The sequence below is a fragment of the Hylaeus volcanicus genome, chromosome 5 (assembly GCF_026283585.1).
Source record: "Hylaeus volcanicus isolate JK05 chromosome 5, UHH_iyHylVolc1.0_haploid, whole genome shotgun sequence".
Classification (NCBI taxonomy): Eukaryota; Metazoa; Arthropoda; class Insecta; order Hymenoptera; family Colletidae; genus Hylaeus; species Hylaeus volcanicus.
Genome location: NC_071980.1, coordinates 19,412,305 through 19,435,752, shown reverse-complemented (window position 1 = coordinate 19,435,752; position 23,448 = coordinate 19,412,305). Strand labels below are relative to the sequence as shown.

General features: G+C 41.5%; 1 protein-coding gene across 1 annotated transcript in view; it reads right to left on the bottom strand.

The window, feature by feature from the left end:
* The window catches only part of LOC128876565 (POU domain, class 2, transcription factor 1-like), a 57,925-nt gene extending 35,325 nt beyond the window's left edge, over positions 1-22,600 (bottom strand). Inside the window, exons 1-2 of the mRNA XM_054123034.1 lie at positions 22,475-22,600; positions 5,391-5,447 (exon numbers count right to left, since the gene is read on the bottom strand). Coding sequence (XP_053979009.1) covers positions 5,391-5,447; positions 22,475-22,547 — 130 coding nt within the window. The 5' untranslated portion in view covers positions 22,548-22,600. The remainder of the gene's footprint in view (positions 1-5,390; positions 5,448-22,474) is intronic.
* Positions 22,601-23,448: the final 848 nt, after the last annotated feature.

Genomic DNA, 23,448 nt, shown 5'->3' with positions numbered 1-23,448 from the left:
ATACGAGGTAAGGCTTTTTGCGACTAAGCGAGCGGCTTCTCCAGGGACGGCGCTACAAGAACCGGACGTTCTGGATTGCCAGGCGTGAATGGAAGTCCTCGGGGGAGGGTTCGGGGGAACCGTTTCGGCATTCAATAGCGGTTTTCCACGGTCACACTCGGGTCCTCCCGTCGATTTAAATAACAAAATCACCAGGAAGACGTATTATCGTCCCGCGGCCGTGCGACCGTGGCTACTTCGTGCGAGTTTATCGCGCGAGTCGTTTGCATTCCAAGCGAAACCGATTCCCCGTTTGCGACGTTCAACATTTCCATCCACGTCGATCTCGTCCTTCGTCGGGATTCCGAATCTCTTTCCCAGGTATCGTCGAGCAAAAACCACCCAAGTTGCTCCAATTCGTGGAGACGGGTACGCGTTCGCGACGGTTCAGCGCGATTTGCGTGCTCGTTTGCACTGGCGCAGAAATTACGCTTGTGCCTGACAATTCTGTCGATTCTCCCTTGGAATAAAGTTTTATGAATCTGGAATACTAGCTTCGAAACACCAATTACATAATATTATACTTCAAACGAATATTCGCAGCACTAGAATCTAAATACACAAAATAACCGTAAGTCCTTCTGCGAATGCATAAAAGTCAAATCTCCAACGCTTCTCATAATTCAATAAAGTAGGTCTCTCGCGACGGTATCAAACGAAACAATAGCGATATCGACGAGGCCTGATAGCCATCGACAGGTGAAGGAGAGTTCAACCGTAATTTACACACCGCCGACACGGAGAATCGAACCCAAACGGATCTCGGATAGATATCAATGGCCGACACCAGGTCCGTCTTCGCCAGAGCATAGGAGCGCACGATTTTTCGCTTATCGTTCCCCTGGCTCGTCGTTAACCGAGCTAAAAGAAAAAAAAGCAGGACAAAGAACGAAGAAAATCTCGTCGAGAGTTCGCATTACAAAGTATGATAAGGGACTTGGCCGTTCTCCGTTCGAGAGATCTCCATGAAACGAGCGTTAAAAGAATCTCTGGTCTGACCATATCGGTCGAACAGGTGTGCCTGTACGTCGCAGGAATAAACGATTAGCGATTCGATTAGCATCCGTGGATCATATCGATCGCGGCTGCTTGCATTCCAAACGACGCGGACCCTCGTTCTTTCAGAAACGATTTCGTAACCGGCATCGACGATTTACGAACCGCGTCCGCGACGCGTCACGGCGCGATCGCGCCTGCACGACTCGAGTTAATTACCGGCAATTCGTTACCGAGTGCGCAGGGAGTTAATTAACGACGGATATCTTGGCGTCGCGCGCCCGCCCAACGTTGGCACTGGCGCGGAAAATTTGTTCCTCTCGTTCCACCTTGCGATCGGGGGCGGGCGCAATTCTGGTCCGATGTCAGGTGATGGATAACGTAGAAATTTATTTTGGGGCGTTTGTATTCGATTGAACGGCTGAATTTTTACTTGTTCGTCGTGGAACGTTCTTAGAGCATGGTTCTAGGGTACAGAATTGGATGGAGATTTAATCTATTGAAATTAACTTTGTGGTTTTTGTACTTTTTAAGTTGTAAGAAAGGTATCGTAATCGAGGAAATTTCTCTGACCACGTTTTCATCGTTCTCTTTTGAATGTGATATTTTATAGAGTAGGTATCAAAGAATTAGCCCTTTGCACTCTGCACTATCTCGTTGCAGAATTGCATTACATAAGATAGTCTAACTTTGGAAACGTGTCTTTCTATTATTAGACTTGATTATAAATTTTTATAGCTTTCTTGAAGCGTTGACATGATTGCAAATATAAATCCTTTATGTTATAGATATCCTTTATGTCACTAACAAAATTTGATAGACTCACGATGGTCACTTCATAGGGCACATCCGAGTGCAAAGGGTTAAATGATGAATTTTTAAAATTGTTCACAACTTTTTTCAAGAATGCTCTAACAGTCACGCTTTCCTTGGAGTAATATTCGACAATAACAATTATTACACACCACAAATATCCACACTGTCCGTACCTCCTTCCTTCGACAACCTGTCACCCCTTGCTGTGCACCCCTTTCCCTATGGACCTCTGCCACCTGTTCGAAAAGGCACGAACATCGCGTTGCGCGACTTCTTGTACCTGCGGTTCCATGGCCCCACAGGCCGACGAAGGCGAAATCGGCGAAAAGGCCAAAGGGAAAAGAGGATCGAGCTATCGAAGGAAAAGGGGAGCGAAAAGGATAGAAAAGATCGAGGCGGTGGAAAGGAAACGAAATGGAGCGGGTGGCGGTGGTGGCGCTAGGCGATCGGAAGTGTGTCAAATTACAGAGGTCCGTGATATTAACGACTCCTAATGACATGCCCCCTTCCCCCTCCCCCATTCGTGGGCCCGTTCTCCCACCTGACTCGAATCCCCACCGATTCATCGCCTGATTTTCTCCTACCGGCTTCCCTCGAACTCACCAAGGTTGGACCCCTTCTCGTCAGTCCTTGGTGGGGCCCAACCGCCGCTGCATCGGGCCCGATTCACGGAATCGGCATTAAAAACACAATTACTAATTGACGGAGGCTAATAGCAATAAGACAAACAATGGGGCTAAATGCTATAAAGTAAAACACAGGTCTACGATGATATTTCGTCTCCTTCGCGCTTTGGGCCCTATTCAGGGGTTCTCTCCTCCCCTTTCAGCGTCGATCGTTCGCTCCTTCTCGGTTTCGCCCCCTAGCTCACGGTCATAGGGACAAATACACGTCTAACTCGTGGCAACGTTCGTCGGAGGATCCTCGGAGTCTTTCTCGAGTTACGACCGGTTCAGGATTTCCGAGACTCCGGTCCCATCGTCGATTTTTTGCGTCCACCCGAGCTTTGTTAGCATCCCGTCGATCGCGATGCTCATTTTTCATCCTGGGGACGCGATTTAGACGCTCGAGATCGAGCAATCGTGAACCGGACATTTTTGGATAGCCTGTTGAATTTTCGTGCGCGATATAAAAGTTTTCGAGTCGTTGGTTTGAGATGGGAATTGATTTAAAAAATGCAACTCATGTTTCAGATGGTATGATACATAATTTGGGTACATGTATAGGACTAAATACGATTGTTATAAGCGGAAGCGTTATGAGGGTTGAAACGTGGGTGTAAATTCATTGTGAACCGAATATGTTCTGAATTTTTTAATAAAAATTATCCACACTCGAGATATTGATGATATCGTTAGCAATAGGTAGTTTTAAGTTGATTGAATCTTATAAACAACTATTGTGAAGTAAATTGAGAAAATTGTTCACAGCTTGTACATGGTGCTTTCATATATGAATACTCATAGCTCTGATAGGTAAAATAAAATTTACTAAAAGCATTGTCAAAATTACGATTCAACGCCTTGAAAATTATTCCAACCTGAAGACTGACGTTTTACAAGTACCTAGTTCCTCAAGATCGCTCGTATATGCTACAAATTGAAAGCCAAAATTGAGAGCGAGAGATTCCCTATTGGAGTATCATGAAGATGACATCAGGAAGAAGAGAGACCAGACCAGAGATCTCTTCTAAACTTAACATCAATGATGGAGTGTCGAACGTGTCGCTGATCCACTAGTTAAAGTCCATCGTGTCCATCATTACACAGTCTCCAGGATCCTCGTTACACTTTGCGACACGTGACAGTCCCCAGAAGTGCGTTAGCACTTTCCAGACAACGGGAACGGTCAGCAGAATAACACACACACACTCGCACACAGAAGGTAGGTTGTTCTCACGCGAGCCTAAATTATCAGAATCCTCCACGACCTGTCGCTCTTCCGTCTGCTGTCGCGTGAGAAGTCTCAAAAGTCTCGAGACCAACCTCGGCCGTCGATTCTTACTCCGCCAGGTGATAAAATCCACTGAAATTTTTCTCGATTGGCGGGTACGGAGGTTTTTGGCGAAAAAACATGGCGCAGCCTCGGGGTTCGACGACGTCGAGGGAGGACTGCATACCCTTTTACGACTCCGACGGAAAGTCTCTCGAGTCTGGACTTAGCGAGCGGATGATGCCTCGGCTCGAAAGGCTGGTTATACGCGGAGAATTCTTCGAGGCAAATGACAAACCGCCACCGACCCCAGTGTCGGCGGCGTTCGTCGAGAGTAATTGGTTTTATGACATATTTTACGTGGAAAGAGATTAGCGGAAGGGGGACCCTTTCGGGCGACCTTCTGCTCGGGCGTACTTTGGGTTGGAATGCTTTGGCGTCTTCTCGTGCGAATTTTTTCTGTGGGAAGCTTCTGCATCGAGGTTGCAAATGATGAGTTATATTGGTTGGCGAAGGTAAAGTTAAGTGGGGAGTTTAGGGGTAAAGGTTTGACGAAGAGGCTACTGTGCAGAGTGGTTCGTTACGTTTTGGAGCTCATGCAGTTTAGAAGATGTTTCTTGAATTTGTTGGACTGATGACACAGGTTAGGAAGGAAAAACTCGCACCTTTTAGATCATAAATAGAATTGGCACCACTTATTTATGATAGAGATTTGAATTAAATCAAAGAAAATGTAATTTATTACGATAAGATGATTTAGCAGCCATATTCGTAACGTATTTTTATATTCTATGAACTGTTAAATGGTGCAATTACTATGGCTACCACTCTCCCCACCTTGGTTAGAATGTCCTAACCGAGCCATTTAATTAAAGCATAAGTCCAAAATCTTGTATACCCTGTTATGAAACTAAAATAATAAATTCTAAAATAAGTTACTATTGAATTACTGAATATTCATATATATGTCTCATTTTATATTAAATAAATGTCAGGAGTACCCATGGATATAAAAGTTAATGTGACAGTCAACATGTTAACGATCAATGGTACACTATACTAATACTCTGACATACATCAACAATAAAATAAGCCTAAAATACTTTAATTTTGACAGGACCACGTCATTACTCCCGTGCAACGTCCATCGATCGACTCGAGCAGAGAACAAACTCCATCCCCACCCGATTAATAAGATCCTCCTCGTCCAGCAGCACTTCTTTGCGGTCTGAAAATTTCTCAATCAGTCCGCTCCTTTCCCGGCGATTTTCTGCGTTCGCGTCACAACGCGGTCTCATCGTTGCAATTAAAGGTTGCCCCGTTGCACCGGGGGCAAAAAAAGAGGCTAAGAAATAACGACGCGGATTTATAATGCCGATACTTCGCCTTTCGCTCAGTCCGCCGCGTGTCGTATTATTCGTTTGTGAAATTTATGTTCCTGCCATCGGCGAAGGTTAAGCCCTTCGGTGCGTTAATCGTATCGCGGCTGTTGGACAGAGACAGACGGAGAGAAAGAGGTCGATTCAAAGAGAGCCAGGGAAAGGGAGAAGGAGCGAGGAAGAAAGGAACGAACGACAGACGGACGATGAAACTCTGTGCAAACTCACCTTGTATGGATTCTGGCGAGGCTGGCTCCTTATCGATTCGGCCGAGCGCGTCGCTGGCTGCAACAAAAAGCGCAACGGGGCCTCGTTAGTGACGTCGCGTTGTAAAATCGACCGGGAAACTCGGTCTTTCTCTTGTAAAAATGATCAACGAGACTGCGAAAAGAATTTCCCTCGGTATGACCCTCGCGAAAACTATAAAGGTGATCAAATTGACCACATGCACTTCAAACTCTTTCTTAAAATCACTCAATTGTTGTATCGAGGATTTATTCGCTGTAATTTTTAGGAGACAATTTTTTAATAGACAAATTAGTATATTTAGAAATTCATTGCTTCCTCTATCCCTAGATAAAAAGATATAGTTGAACACGTGACAGATATGCATAGGTGTCGATGGTTTTAGTGTTAACAGATAATCAAATTGCATCAAGATAAAATCGTCTTTGGTAATTAACTTTGACGACACGACCACGAGGGTTGCTACATTTTAATTTTAATATTTTACTATCTGACACCTTTCTACTGAATTATTCACAAGTAGAAGACTGGAGAAATACAGTTTAACTGTTTATTATTACAATCCCTAATTTTCCACAATTGCGAACAATATTTCCCAGTAATTCATCGTCCGAAATTCCCCTCCCCCTCGAAGCCAGCAAATATATACAACGAGCTCGCGCGCCCCCGTGATTTCCTAAAGCTCGGTGCCCTGATCCTGATTAAATAGAAGGGGCACCCGAGAAACGTTCGCGTAGATATCGCGGATACACCCCGAGCCGTTATCAATCAGCTCGAATTATGCTAAAACGCGAGCAATCATCGTGACACATGGCGAAACGCCGCCCTCCCAGCGTGCAATCGCGATTCCCAGAAATGGGGCGAATTCGGATCGATATTCAAATAATCTATTTGAACCCTTGGGCGTCCGAGTGCTCGTGGAAAGAAGATGGTGGTAATTCGGTGCGAGAATGACCACTATACGTCACACGGGGGGGCGAGGACCCGTCCAGCGTGGCCGAGGGCGGCGGCCACCTACTACCCCCTGGGGGGTCGCAACTCACCCCTGAAACGACTGTATTCAGATAATCCCACCTTTTCTTTCCTTTCGTTCGCTTTTCATGAGCGCACACACGCGCAAACGACATTTCAATACTACCGACAGATAAACCACCGCAAATGCGACTGGATCCGTTCTCTGCCGTGGAAAATAACGGAGACTCTAACGATGACATATCAACGAAACGGGGATGGGGGTGATGTGCTGATTTTCGTGCTTCAGAGGCTCCTTGAGAGACGATAGAGAATGTGCTGAATCTCGTGACAAATGTCAGTAGCAACTTTTTAAGTGTTGCATTCTGATATATTTGAGTAGTTTATGTATATTTTCATTTATTTATTAAGGTTGTGTAGCTGGAAATTGGCTACATCGTATAATACGCATATTTAAGTAGGGTTAAGAATGTTATTCTAGAGATCTTCATTTAATTTCTAAGTTTAACTATGAATGGGGGTAATAATATTATTCCAGAGATACTCGTGTTAAAGTAAGCACCACGTATATTTTTAGTATTTCTGAAGGAGTTCTATCCTTTCTTATTTAATTTCTATGTTTATAAGGCGACCATTGCGTTCAGAGTGCAAAATGTAGCAAAGTGATCGATTAAGTTCCCACCCAGAGTCTCAAATAATTATAGTATTTTCGGTATAAATTGAATAAAAATAAAAATTTGAATTACAGACTGCTATAGTACCACGTCTCCAACGATTACCCATCCGAGTAACTATAAGTGAATATGAATAAACATGGAGCAAATATTTTCTGCGATCGCGGGGAGCAGATACGCGATCGTGGCGACCGTGATTCTCGGAATAAGTTGCAAAAGCGTATTGAATAAACGGGCAACTAAAAAAGGAAACGGTGCCGAGAATGCGAGTATCCGAGCGACGTCTAAGCAATTGTTGCGCACCTCTGAAAAACAGACAATGCGGGATCCTTGATGCGCCGGTTTTCATTATTAAACGAAGGACTGCCGTCAGAAACTGGCACACGCTTACATTAAATATGAACACCGACCTCGTTCGTGCATCCAGTCGCGGATCGACTTTTTCCGACGAGAAACATTAGTCACAAGCGTACAATAACGCCGCGAGCGATATCCCTTGCCGTTTCGAGAGAGAAAAAGAAAAAAGGTCGATTAAATCGCGGCTGGTATGATCGATAAATACCGAGCGCACAACTAGAGGCTTCGATCAGTGTCACCCGAATCGTTAAGATGATAATGCGATCGGCAGGAGAGGCTTAGAATTAACCTGAAAATATTTTTTCTCAGGGAATAAAATCAATAAAATACGTTAAACGATCGATCTCTCATGAATTCTCTAAATCAGCTGAGGAAAATGTCATTTACATAGAAATGTTTCATTTTATTTGTTTGAGGAGATTTTGATATGTCAATCTTTTCGAATATTCGCTTCTTTTAATAATTAAATGCATGCGCAATTATTATAATTACTACAAAAGTGACAAATTTAGATTACTCTTGTTAGATTAGAGAGATGGAATTAAAAATGGATGGGAAAGTGAAAACCAAATTGTGCATGTGTAATTGTATTACATTTTAGAAATGGAACAATAAATGTGAATGCAATAATTCATCTGACACCAGAAAAAGGCAGAACGATAATATCACGATTATTCGATGCTAGAAAGTCTGACAGAGGAACGGTCAGATCGCTTTCAAGAAAAAACAAACTTCGATAAATACGACCTGTCCTGTTCCCGTGGAAAGTCTCCAGAGGAACGTAAAAGACCGCGCTTCTTTCGTATTCACAGTTCCCGTCGCCAACTGGCCACTAAACACGTCGTCCTGTTTCCATCCTTTCGGTAAATCGTTCAGGGATGCATAAATACTCGGTTTAGCGTTTCCTGAAGGTTCAAACCCTCTTCTTCAACATCGAAAAACTTGCAAATATATGCCTTGGTAGGTTCATTTAAACCTCTTTCAAATCCGTCGTGAAGAATAATACACATAATAATGAATATTATTATATGTATTATTTATTCTATGAATATATCTTGGTATTCTCTTAAATTCACTGAAATTTAAAAAGAACCTATAGTAGTGCAGTGTCTCCAGAAGATCTAACAATCTGATATATCGAAAACATACAAATAATCATTACTAAGACTACCGTATTGCTTATTAAATAAAAAATCACCAACGATTTATATATCCTCATACTTTCATTAAAATCTCAAATCGTACTGTCTTGAAATGCAAATATCGCCGTGAAAAGTCTGCGAATTAACATTTCTCTAACAATAAACATTTCCAATAGACTCATCTGACGTATCAGAATCATAGAAATCGCAACCGTTAACGAAGCGTCTAGCGTCAAGAAAAATCCAACACTCAGACAAGGTGAAGATCAATCCTCTAGTCTGCGTTGCTTCGACTGGATGACGAGGTTCTAGCGGAACTGTCATGGATCCTCTTCGACAGCCACTGAAAGTCGGTGGAGCTCACCTGACCGCAGCGCTGACGAGTAACTGTACAGGTGTCTCGTGTACGTAATCGGGTGAATGAGGAATACGTGCACGATAGATGCCACTTGCGAGTCGCACACGGCTGACCTTTATGAATACTAAGGGAGACGGGGTTGCTGGGACGGACACGCGATTCTAGCTTGTCAGAAGGCGATCGTGTCGAATTAATAAGTGACTGGTTCCCCAATTGCGGCGTGGAAGACTGAGCGATTGATGACGTCCACCAAGAACACGATAATCTCGATGCTGCTGAGAAATATCAACTTACTGGACGGTCGTGTTTGTTAGAGGTAGATCGATCGGTATTAGAATGGGTTCGTTGTTATTTATTCAATAGGAATCTCCTTTACAGCTGAAGGTAACTAGAAAATGGCTTTGGTAGATGGATTAGAAAAGAAAAGGTAAGTGTTTAGATCCGACTACTCAACGATATTATTATGAAAACAATTAATGTAAGAAGAATAGGTTATTTAAATTAGATCAGTATTTTATATAGAGACTTGCAAGAAACTCTCTAGGTTCTTTAAGATATCTGAAAATTAGAATGTTTTAATTGCATATGAAACTGTGCTCCAATTGTTCCAGTTCAACACATGAACCAAGACTGCAGTGTTTTACTTTGCAAGTCGCAATGATTTTTAACTCGACAAAGAAAAAAGCGACCTCGTCGAATGGAAAAAGAACTATGGCACATTATCCTCGAGATCTTACATTTTTAAACAGAACAGAGGTCAGGTGTTACCTTTTCGATGATTCATGCTCGACGAGTTGGCAAACAATCCTTTCCGCAGTGCGTTGTAATGACTCTGTCACTTATGGATGTGAAACCTCTTATAAAATCACAAATTTCGTTACTTCAAATGGAGTGAAGAAGTATGAAAACATTTATAAATCAGTTTCTATTTGTTACTAGTGCAAAATTTTCAGCACGTGAAGTTACTAGCTGGTAGCTCGGTTATTAGGAACTTATTAGAAAATATGTAAATAAAGTTACGGATCTATTAATAAAGATCACCTATGTTTTTATATTTAGTCTGTGTTGCATTAGAGAATATAAATAATATAAAACGCCATTGAATTTTCTTTTCATTAATGTATCCACCGTGTGCTCTTAACATTTCTATTAGCAGTCTTGATAGATAAGCTGTTAATCAAGCTAACCAGTAATGTCTTCGTTGTATCTGAAGTAATATTACTCTTTACTTTTTAACATCTCATCACAAATGTTTTCCAATTGTTGTTGTTTCTACATGATTCCATAGTTCCTCTACGAGACATAGCATTCCACTAAAAAATTTAATATTATTAAATGTTACCAAGTACTCAGTCGAAACAGAATGTGGTAACAAACAATTTTCTAGCAATAATTCACGGTGTAACTATTCATTGAACGTGAAAAGTGTCCACATATTTCTGAACGAGGGTTTGGGTATTTAATTAAAGGAATACCTCAGCCTCAGCAGTCCCAAGAAGAATGTACGACAAATTCCGACGAAATAAGAACCATATGTAACAAATCCTTCTCTGAAATTGATCACAAAATTTTCCAAATGAAACATTCAACCCTTCTATTTATTTATGGTTCCAACTCAACCCTAAGAAGCAAAGGACTCGGTTTTACTTGAAGAACTCTATAATTATAAATGTTTGCCAAGTTTCGGCAATTTCGTTCCAAAGCGAGTGGCGACGATTCGAGTGGACACGAGTGGCTCCGAAAAAATCGGATCGATGCGGCTTCCGGTCCGCGTTCTTCCGTGGTCGGTGGCCGGCGGGTTTCAGCGGGAAACGAGATTTTAATATTTAAACCACGCCACGATACAATAAGTGTAATAAGCATAGAGGCGACCGTTGGCCAGCGCACAAGAGACGGTTGAAATATTAATGCTGACATTTCGTTGCTTTGCGGTAGTTTAACCGCACCCCCGAACCCCCCTCTAGGCCGCGTACGCTGCTTTGAAGGCTGCGGTTTCCGGGGAACGATATTGCACTCGGCCATTCCCGTCGCGATATACTCTAATCGCGCTGAATTCGCAGCGAGCATACGCGTTTCCCGGGCTTTTCCATTTTTTTTTCACCCCGCCAACGTTGCTCGCGCCGCTTCCTCTTTCCTCGAACGAGAAAGATTCTCTCCCTTTGGTCGAAGGAGCACCATGAATACGAGATGCCGGGCATCCGGATACATCTAGTTTGCGTGGAGAACCCGCCGTCTCATCAATTTTTAAGGATCGCCTTGTGATACGTATGCACCACCCTTGACCAGCCGATATGGAAACCGCGTTTCCTTCGCGAAAGCGTCGGTTATGTGGGGGTGGAAATCGTGCCACCGTAACCGGCGCGAATGGCGATGAGAAATTGACTGGGACTGTGCACTCGTCGAACTGATTTAGCGTGTCCTTTCTTGGATTTGACGAGTTCTCTGGGTGGAATGGGTGGACAGTTTGGAGAGTAATCAGGGTTGATGAAGGGGCTTCAACCCTTAAGTGTTTACGTCATGGTTCAGAGGTAACGTAGGAAGTGACGGTGACTTCGATGATCTACCCTACCACGCATTACAAGGGTGCCTTATAGAGGTCATCCTGATGAACTATGTTTAAGACTCTTCTAGAGTTTAACCCATTCACTGCCAGACAAATTTAGAGCGGCTTGCTCTAGGTGCCGTGATGTATAATTAACATGTTATAACCGTATCGTTTAAGTTATTTTTATAATATAAAGTGATATTAAATATGTCTTTTACACTATATTAAATTTTCATTCATCCTTTTTAATCATTCATAAATCAAATGGCAATCAAAATATTCGCTGACCAATTATAATCAATCTAAACGAATTTGTTCTGAGTGTGTTTAGATATTTTACCCCCTTCTGAAGAATGCCAGATTGGAAAGTATTAACATATAAATTTTTGTTTTTTAAATTAACCACAGTTTTCTTAAAGATTCCAAGGTTCCCTCTCGACCCTATGCAAGTGTCTTTTACACTTGGGAATGTAAACAAATGTGTTTCATTACTTTAGTTTCCTCCCTGTATTAGACATCTGAAAACTACTCATAATTCTTCTTCTTATTACAGGGCAAACCTCTTCAGGATGCTGATATTAGGGTAACCGAAAAGTATTGTCATTTTTTTTACGTTAAATTCAAATTATTCTTAGTAAGTTTCTATTTTTAGTCAACTAGTCAACTAGTGTGCAAATTTTCAATGCCAGGTCGATAAAAATCAATGAGTTGATGAATAATAAATACGTATTGAGATTCGCAGAGACAACATTACTATCCAGTCCATACATACGCTGAGTAACGACTACTCGAACCCATCCGTATTTCGGTATGGTTGTCGTAAAACATAAGGGCTGTAAACGGTGTAATCCACCGCCTCCCATTTATTACTTGCAATATCACAAGATAGAACAGACACTTTGGAAAAAATTCCTGAAGATATATTCCTAAAAAAATCTGTTAAAGTACGTTCTACGCAATTACAACCATCTCAATCTTCAAGTGTTTGGATCTTTTGCAAAACTCTCAGAGAAAACTATCATTACATCACTTTCCTATCTGAAGTAGCATCTTGTCAAACTTCCATAAACATAATAAACACGAATTTACAATTATACAAACTTTATAGATAAAAATGAAAGAGTTCTACATCTTGCGAATTGCAATCCCCTGAAAAAAGCAAAGAAATAACACTCGAATAAACAAACAGAATCCCTAAACGATTAATCAACCCCCAAAACTCCCGTGTTCATATTATTATTAAGATTCTGAATTCTAAAATTAACAATTCAAATACCATCCCGAATAACGAACGAGCAGTGGATCTACCAGTGGTTAATGTTTATCCAGATAAAAGTATCGCGTTATCCCGGTTGGAAACTTCTGGTGGAAGGAGAAACGCGGAGACTGTGCAGGTCGGATGGAGACGGGACGCGGGGGGAAGAAATGCAGCCCCTAGAAACAGCGTTCTTGCACGTGAGCAGAGACTTTTTCCAATTACAAACGGCGCCATTCGCGACCCGGCTGGCGGCGATTATTTTTAAAACAAGAATATTCCCGTCCGCCCCGGGACATAATGAGGGGGAGGAGGACCGGGAGGCACAGTCGGAGGGCGCGATAATGGCGGCCGTTATGAAGAAATCAACCCACCCCTGTCTCACCGCCTCCTCCTGGCCCGCCGCGCCGCTTCTCTGCCCACTTGATCTTCCGTCTCCATGGCGACCGCCTTGTCCAACGCACCCCTGCTCCTACGGGGTAGTTGCGAGCATTCTCTCTTATTATGAGGCTCGCTCCACCCGCGAAAAGGTTGCAACCTCGCTTCCTCCAATGACTTTCGACGCTATCGCGGGAGGTAACATGCGAGAGAAAAGATCATTCGCGCCGTGTCGCCATTAGCTAGATAGTGTTCGAAGGGTGGGAACGCTGGGGGTAGTTTTAAGTAATCGAGATATGAGGTAGAAATGTTTAATAGTAGTGTTATAATAGCTAGGTTCACTGGACAGGAAATGGTTGAGTTAGAAAGACTTACTGCGAGGATTTTGCAGTCCTAACTTAAACTAGAATTTCCAAGAAAGCTAAATAGTGTTCTAGAGGTGGAAACGCTGGGGGTAGTTTTAAGTAATCGAGATATGAAATAGGAATTTGTAAAATGGTTGTTATAATAACTATGTTCCCTGGACAGGAAATGGTTGAGTCCGAATGATTCACTGCTAGGATTTTGCAGACCTAGCTCAAAGCAGAATTCCCAAGGAAGCTCTTTCTCGACCAGCCACTACCCCAGCAACGAAGAGCACCCCAGTCTCCACCGCGAGCACAATAATTTCGTCGCGTAAAGACCTAACCGGATAGTTTCCTCTGGATTTCCAGGAATCCGCGATGTTTCATCGATGCTCCTCTCGTCCTCGCAACCCTCGTCCTAGCTCCCGAATTCCACGAAGCGTAACAGGGATAATACGGGCGCAAAAACGGGCTGGAGGCTGCATTTCATCCAATTAGATGTTCTCGTTGCGTCGAGAAGGCGTCGTATCGATCGATCATCGACCCCAGGACCGATAATCGCTCTCGAAACGCTTAATCCCTCAGTGAAACTGATGGATTCTGAGATAATTGCTCACGACGATCGTTCTCTGTGATTCGAGGGGTCCTTCCATATACCGCTGGATACACGAGGGGGTGTCGTAGCAAAAAAAAAAACGGACAGACATCGATAGACACGCTAGTAGGAGAGAGTAACAGAAAAAAAAAGAAACGATCGCGTCGGAGAGAAATTATTTGAAATTGATGAGGACTGGGAGGAAGGGTTGGGGTCGCGTGGCGAGCATCCGATGCATAAAGGAGCTTCGGGACCCCCTTTTTTATTGGTTTCCATTCTGTGACACGCGCCGTGACCTCGCAACCCCTTCCTCTGGAGATCTTCCGAGTCCCCGCCTTGGCCCGTGGGCAATTCGAAAATGGCGTCGTTATTTACGGCGAGTTAATTCGACGCGATTTGTGGGGAGGCTCGACCAGTTGGATGGGGGCGACAATAACGTTAGGGTTGTGTGGGGATGCTTGCGACACTTTTCTGTTTCGAAGATACGCAAGACCTGAAATAAGTGAGAGGAGGATGTGCTGAGAGTTTAATTTTGACCTAAATAAGAATTTATTTCACTTTGCAAATATTATAATATGAACTTTACTTCCAATATTTTTTTCATTCTTTTGCATACTCTGTACACTTTGAAGTTTCTTGTATAATTAGAAGTACATGTCGATTTTCGTTGTACAGGGCTGAATATATCGAAATGCTCGAAAACAAGTAACATGCACACATTTTTTGAAAGTGAAAGTGGCACAAAATGGTACATATATTATTTGATAAATATATGTCAAAATTCAAATATGCCTTTGAATTCTTCTTCAAAATTGGCACAAACTTTCTAGACAACCCGATATAAAAATCCACAGTCTAGTTATAATAGTACCATATAAACGCGAGTCAAAAAGGCCCAAACACATTCTGATTTCTTTCCATACCATTCGAAACAGAGTCTACGTCATATGTATACACCAGTAATATTTAATCACATAAAAATACACAAATCTCGCTAATTATTCACCTAAAATCGCCCCTCACCATCTTGACGTCCTAAAAGCAGTGACATCGCACAGAAACATTGAAGAACCGCCGGAAAGGTTTCCGATCGTAAATCGCGTCGCTTCACGCAACAGAAGGACGATCGTCGAATCGTGAGCGTCGTAGGTCGAAACGGCGCGCGGTGTCGCCGTCTAGTTTCGCACGTACCTTATTACGGTATTTTCGTTCGAATTACCGTGAAACTGTGCAGACACGTACGCCTGGTCGTAGCGCGAGGACGTTTCGTTGCACGTAGAGGAGAACGAGGAGCCATTAACGGCCTCGCAGGGACGCGGACGCGGACGTTTCGCCCAAGGTGGTGGTTTTCCAGGCGACTCGCGCCCTGGCGGGGTGGAAGCGTCGCTGAAGGAAGGGAAGCAAGACGGAGGCCAGGGGAGAAGCGTAAGTGCTTCACGCAGCGAGGTAATGGAGTCGACTTATTCGTCAGAGAAACGCCTCGGTCGGGAGCAATCGAGACGGAGACTGCCTCGAAGAAGGAATGGAACAGGCTCCCAGTGATTCTTAACCACTAAGAATATTCAACGACGTGGATGGTGAATTTTTATTTATCACTGATTTTCGAAGGGGGTGTTACATGGCAAGAGAAAACAGTTTCTGTATTCGACGAGGTTATTGTGACAAATGTTCTCTCAAATTGTTATACATAGTCCCAAAAGTATTCGTATCCTCTGTATCTATTCAAGAAATTTATCTATTATATATTAAAGTACAGGTTTGATATTTTCAAATAAATGTTTTCTTAGAAATATGTACACGAAATGTATATTTATAATGAAAAATTGATTTGGAAACATTAAACCTGCCATTTAATTTAGACAAATTTCTTCAATAGAGGGTAGGAATACTTATGGGAGTGTCTGTATATATTAATAGAGGGTGTTTATATTTTATCTTTCAAGAGCAAGCATAAGATTCGTTATCTCGTGAATTTAATTTAATTTTCGAGCAGACATACATGAGACGAATTTAATCAACACTCAGGTAAACAATTGGTGGCTGATTTTTTAAAGTCGTCATATCCCCTTGCAATGTTTTACAATTACAAGAAATGATAAGACTGGAAAGAAATTGATGAATAAAGTGATTGGAATCGAATAAATGGAAATGAAAGTTAAGAATCGGGCTGTTATGCTATAATTGACCTCTACTTCGATCAAGCCTATTGCTGAGCTAAACCAACAGGAATAAAACTTCCATCGAAGATGTAGGCGGGATTATAACAGGAAATGTTGCACGTAAGGTGACAAGTAAAGACGGCAAGAATGGAAAAAAACAGCAATGGATCCTGGAGGACTTGATAAGAAAGCGATTCGATTGGCTAGATGTGCGATGCGAAGGCTTTGGATGCGATCAAATTTTAATTCTCTCGTTCAGTCTGACGGACTCCAGGAGAATTCTAGGAGAAATAACCAATATAGTCAACTGATGCTCCGATGATTGAACTTCCTTTTCGATTATTGCATTCATGCTTCTCCAAACCTCCTGGATGCTTCGGATTTCAGAAATGGTAACGTTCGACCAGGAAACGAAAGACTTTCAGTTCATATTGTATTACGGTCTATGAATTTTTTTTTTTACAAAAGTACATCTACCTTTCAAAGATTTATTTGCCTTTTCACGTACGCATTCGTTACTTGTAAGCATTTCAAAAGATGTTTTTATCTTTCCATCTTCTTTAATAAGGAAAAATTACATGTAATCTCGGTTTCGCAGTCTCCAGTTGTCCCAAGATTATCGTTAAACCTTTTTCTGCCAATTTTGTTTAATACTTCATATTTTCTGTTGATTGATTTATGTTCACTGCCTCTCTCCAAGCATTGTACGATACAAATTTCACAAGATATCCACGGTACACAGTTTAAAAAAATTCCCAAAGCCCATTTTTGGAAGGTGTCACGCGCTTTAGGTCCAGACAAAGAGAGTGCTCCGGTTTATCCAGGTCGTTCGATTAATTAATCGAGTTTCCAACGTGTACCAGCATCGACTGTCGGTGGAAATGAAATATTCATCGAATGCAAATGAGCCGGGCGCCTGTATAATTCGTTAAAAAATAATAACGACAGAAATTCGCGTTAATTGGCACAATAGCCACGCCGACATGCCAGCCCTCGGACTCCGTAGTCCTGACAATTAAGCACGACCATGCTCCAGGGATCCTGTGCACTCGCCTGTGTTCGCGGCCCCCGACGCTTACGCTCATAATTACGCGGTAATTAGAGAGGTTTGTCGGCAATCAACATCTTGAATATCACCGCTTCGTCGCGCTCTATCGGCCGGTATCGCCACTCCGCTTTGATCCGCTCGAACGCGGCCACGTTCAGGCCTCTGGGACAGCTCGGTGTTCACCGCAGCATGGTTTATCGTTGGATTCTAATTTTATGACCGACGTACCAGCGACGAAATGGAAATTTAATCGATCGTATTATGCGCCAGGTGCCTCCATCGGCGATCCGTCCAGCCAGTCATGAATATTGGCCAATCCTAAACGCGAGCGACAACTGCTCCATTTCTTGGGCTCGACTCTCCCGCTTGCTATTCTGAATTCGATGAATTTTAATTAAATTGAAACGGATTTGAAAACATTCGGAGTTATTATAGAGAGTAAATTTCTTTAACAACACTGTAATAGTATGATAAGAGTAGTGATATATAGAAATGAAAATTAAAAGTGCATTCATATAGCACTTCTTCGTTCGGGGGTGTCAAAGCATGCTGTAGCTAAATTTTTAATTTTTAACCGACTTCAAAAAGAAGGAGTTTATTCAATTCGACATGTATATTTTTTTTTTATCTAACTTGCTTCACTGTAGTGCTCAACTCGCCATATATTAGGGTGCTAATTGTTCTCCATGCCAACCAATTTATACGACTAATAATTACTATATCCAATTTCCCAGTCAACCTTTACGCCATTACACAGTGAATATTTCTTCTCCTCGAGCTACGTTAAAAATTCGAAATCGATGTTTCCACGCCATCTCCAAGCAAATTCGTTTTCCAGCGTCGCAAGTTTCACCCCGTTTCCGACTCCAGCCCTTCTGGAGATGTAATTTCTCGACGCAAAAAGTTTGTAATGACGGGAAATCTAATATACAATATATCGCTCGGAGCCAGCCTGGCCGTCTGTGCGAGCAGCTTTCCTGTAATTAAGTTATAACTAAGGACACGGGCGAGAGAAGAAAGAAAGGCGAGGATACGGTTTGAACGGGGTGGTGCGGGGGTTGCCGGGGATCTTCGCAAGAGTGGAAAACAATAAGAGGTCTCCGCTAATCCAGACGATATATTATATCCAACGAGAGTGCTTCTGGCACTGAAGGAACCGAGGAAGCTGTATACAGGGTGTTACCTTCCACGTTAGCATCAAGAACACTTACATTCTCTTCACAGATACCAAATAATTCGAACTAGAAACTTTCTTCCTAAAGGATGAATATTTTTATTGGCAAAAGGTTTCTTTAAACAATGTTAATACATAATTATTAGCTAGATACACTAATGCAGTTCTTTAGTTCAAATTGATTGTAATTACTCAAGGAATAAGTTTATAGCCTTTTGAGTCAAGAATTATTACAAAAGAAGATCGTATATGTTCTTTTTAAAACAATAAATTTAATATCACTTTTTATTATCAAAATAATCACCTAGATTACAGATCTGTATTAAATCTTGGTGCCCAAGGCAAAACGCTTTAAATTTTCCTGACAGTGTATAGTAGACAGTCTATCAACAGTTAGGTTCTGCAACATTTCATTTAAACTTGTTCTTCGAGAAGCTATCATCTAATTTCATGATATTAATATATAAAGTATAATATATTATTAACCCAAGTTAAAAAAAACATATAAAATTGTTTCTACAAAGTTATATCCTTCAATTAAATTTCCTACTAGAATAATGCTAACAAGTACACTGTTAAACAAAATAATATTCCAGCCCCATCGTATTAGCAATCTCAATGAAATAAAAATTTTCTTTTTGCTTCACCCAGACTGGTGAAATTAAACTCACCCTATGAACCATAAACTCTCCAAGAATCTATCGACGCGCTCCATGAAGAGAACTACGCATCCTCTTATTTTACTTCACTTTACTCCCCACGAAACGGTCCAAGTAATTTTAACAATTTTCCCATGCCGCGATAAATTAATACTAGGACTTCAGAAAAACGACGTTCAGCAGCAGCCTGAATTTTTCCTTTTCGTTTCGCTAGAAATTTGTAATAAACTCGGCGAGGATCAGCTCGTGCGCGCCACGGAGAGGAGGCTACGTGTTCGCTTAACGAGGAATTCAAGTCATAACGCTTAATTAAGGTACTGTCCGAAGTAAGGCCCGTATTCAGGGGCAGGGAAGAAGGGAGGGAAGGTATGAGGGCCATTGGGCCCCGGATCGTGACCAACCCAGAAGCAGGAACGCGGTCAGATCGGCTGATAACGATCTGATAAGGTGCCCTCCCAAGATTACGAGCCGAGTTTCGTTCGAGGCTCCACGCGCTAGGGGGAGCCAGTTTTTCTGCGGGCCAGTTTAATTAGATTTTCCGTGGGATTTATCGACACTTGCCCTCTAACTTCCTTTTCTGTATCCTCTAAACTTGCCGAGACAATGTACAAATTTAATATGCTTGTTACTTTCAGAGCATCGGGTCGTTTTGTATGTCTCTCGATATAACGAACTTTTTGATGTAAACAGAACCGTAAGAAATTGTATGTGTGTGTCTTCTTAACAAAAAGTTGCTTACTATATGGATTATCAATATTTTCTACGTTTGAACAGACAGTTTTTCATCAGAAACGATTACAATTTTATTTGTCATAATCTGGTGACGTGTGTTTAGCTACAATTTTAATTAAAGGAAGCCAGTATACATTTTATTTCAAGTTTACTCAAGAAAAGAACTTATTATTAACATACTTTGATTCAATATTAATTAACCCATTCACTGCCAGGCAAATTTAAACCGTTTTAATCTAGATTATTATTTTGATAATAAAAAATGATGCTAAATTTGTTGTTTTAATAATAAAAAGAAAATTAACGATCTCCTTTTGACTCAATATAATTCGTGACTCAAAAGGCTATAAACTTATCCCTTGATTAATTGCAATCAATTTGAACTACGAGACATCTCGTAATTTGGAGTGAATAGGTTAAACAAAGACTATATATGTATATATCATTTCAATTTTGGTTAAAGAAATATTTTATTAATCACGTAGGTACTCCAATCCAACTTTATCAATTTTCCTAGAAAAGACTGGCTCAGTATTTTTGCAGCGTTCTAATACATCCAAAGATATGACAACCATAATGCCTACAGTTCCCCCATTTATTTGTGGGACACTGGGACGCCCGTTTTCGTAATCACCCCCGGTCGTGAAAGATCGATGAACGCCGCGAGAAATCCGCCGATAATGCAAAGCGTGACTGACATTCGACTTGCCGCGATCTAATCCTATTAAACTATCATTATAAGCCGCAGGACGGAAACACCGCAAGTGCTCGCCGATATTTCATGAAAATTTATGAATTAGTAGTCCAATTAGCATACGAGATCGCGACCCTCCCGTGTTCCCGTACCCTACAAAGTTGATTAAGATGGAGCTTCTCGAGTCACCCCCGTCCGCGTACCTCTCGTGAAAAAGATCGCGCAAACGAGAATGGGATAACGGCGAACAAGGGGGAGGGTGGGTGAGAATGCCGGGAACAAAAAAAATGGATACAAGCAGATCACGAATAGGGATGACAGAGCGTAGTTCGAGTGCGCCTGGAGATAATCTGAAGCGTATGGGGTGAGCAGAGACTGAAGCTAGTACAAACGAAGAGGGTGGGGACTTTAAAATGGCGAGGGACATCCCTCCCCGACCTAAAAGCAACCCCAATCGTTGAACGCTAGTCTAATCACAGAAAGAGGGTTGGTTTTGGATCTCATACCCTACTAGAGGATGTATTGACTCTTCTTGGCAATATCGAGGCCATCTTCTTGTATCTCTTACTGGTGAAACGCGTAAATATAATTATAAATGCAAGAAAAATAGGAACATTTAAGGAATACATTTGTTTAATGATTAAAATTAATTAATTCTTTGGAGATTGGATCAATCAATGTTATTCCAGAAATCCTCTATTGGGATGGTATTCATATTTATATTAAAGGTAAAAATATTCTAGTTCAATGTAATAATAAAAAGAAGTATTTCTTAAAAGATAGCATTGTACCTTTCTATCGTTAATTTTAATAACATAGTGATAATAATAATAATGATAATAATAACGAATGAATCAAAATATGTTAGAAATTAATTTAAAAGTGTTCTTTGTGATGTGACACGTGTAAACAAATGTAAAAGGATGTATAAATTGTCCTGTAATTAACGGTACGAATTACCATGGAAGAAACTGAGCGTATAATTCTCGATTAATGATAAAGGAACTGGTAGACGGTACGATGAGGGTAGAGGCAATGAAAACATACTAAAATTCAGGAAGCAAGGTCGCAATTAATTCAAGTCGACATGTTGTCTGATGCGGGACACATGGTGCTCTTTTATACAAATTCTTAAAGTCTACGTGACGCATGCTGGTATCATCACTCACTAAAATTACTAATTGAAAGGTTCCAGTAGGGTATATGATAATTCAGTGAAGATAAAATCGAATCTACATTGTAGAAAAACATTTTTCAGATAATGCTTGTTAACGAACCGATATGACTGTTTTTAAAATAAATTGTATGGATAATGAAACGAATATTTCTTTTCTCTGCATCATTACTTCGCGTAGACGCTTTCAAAAAATGAATTGTGTTTTGAATATAAAGAATTCCTTATATTATACGTGTGTGTAAGGAGTATTAGAATCATTTGTCTGACCACTTTTAAACAATTTCTATTCTATCTGTAAATGCGACTAACGTACACGTGGACGTCTCAAATATCAAGCAGACTTTTTCAAACATTCCTGAAGTTTTTTTGACTTCCTGTTGTTCCTTGTTCTTATTTACATTTTATCTACTGTTTACTTATTTTATGGAATTCAATTGTGATGTATTGAAAATGACTGGGAAAATTCAGTCGAAATAAAAATTAATTGATGTTGATCATTCTTTGAGTGTTCATCTTAAAATTTTATTTAGAATAAACAAACAACGCAACAATGAAACATCACAACAGGAGCAATATTCATAAGGAACTCAATAAATAAATTGAAATATTCAATAATATTAAAGTAAATGCACTAAGACGAATCGATATGAATCATTACTATTTGTTGATAAGTATTGTGATATTTACCACTCACTTAGTCGAAAATGTTACACGAACCAAAGCTTGCAATGGCTACGCAACTTAAGAAATTAGTGGCCTATAAACAATGTTTCATCCCCCCAATAAAAAATAATTCCGCTTACGTATCCGAAACGTCGGGTTCGCGTCGACGTGCATCTTCCTCTTGATCCCGAAGTGACAGATCCCGACAACCATTAGTAGGCCTTTGAAGCAGTCCCTTCAGCAATTCTAGCGCGCCTCAACGTCCTTCCCTCGGTATCAAGCTTCCCTCAACAACGATGCACCCACGCTTCGTGGTCATCAACCAGAAACTCTTGGAACACTTCCACGATAGAAAAACGTGCTCTGTGACGTAAAGCTACCACGGTCTTCTACAATTTTGACTTCGTAAATGAACAATCCGTTAAGAAACACGACGGGAAACTTCGAGCGCGACGTTCACCGTCCCACCAAAGAAATCGACGAAGGAAAAACCGTATCGCGGCTTGTTTGGATTTCGAAAAACCGAGGGTGCCCCAAGTTGGCATGCCGGGGGCAACTTGTCTACTGGTGAGCTGTCCGTTCGCGTTGGTCAGCGCTGCCCCTCTTCTCAGCTGGCCCGTGGGGGTGCACCCCCGCAAACCCTCCGCAAGGCCAGAGCGAGCAGAGAAAGCGAGAGAGACCAAGTGGCGAGAGACAGAGTCTCTACGTGCTTCTCCGAGGCTCTCTTCTCTCTTCACGTTCGACAGAGGGTACATACATTATCCGCCCCTGATCCTCGATCCCGGACGATCGACGTTTCGGTAGGCACCGCACTGAATTATAGAAACGTTTTCTCCCCCGTGCATCCCCTTTCCACGCGGCCTTTTAATTTCGCGGCTCCTCGCGAGATTCTGGCCCAGAGGTCCGATGGAAGTTCTTCGTGGGAAGGTTGAAGACTCATGGATCCGGAGGTGGAAATTAGTCTGTTTTGCAGCCCTTAGACGCAATTAAGTCAGTTAAGACTAATAATGAGTTACGACTAATTATTTAGTCTTGAAGTCTCAGGTTTTGGGTTTTTTCGAAACATGTGGAGTTGAACTATAGTTGATAATATAGTAAAATGAGAAAGTAGCGA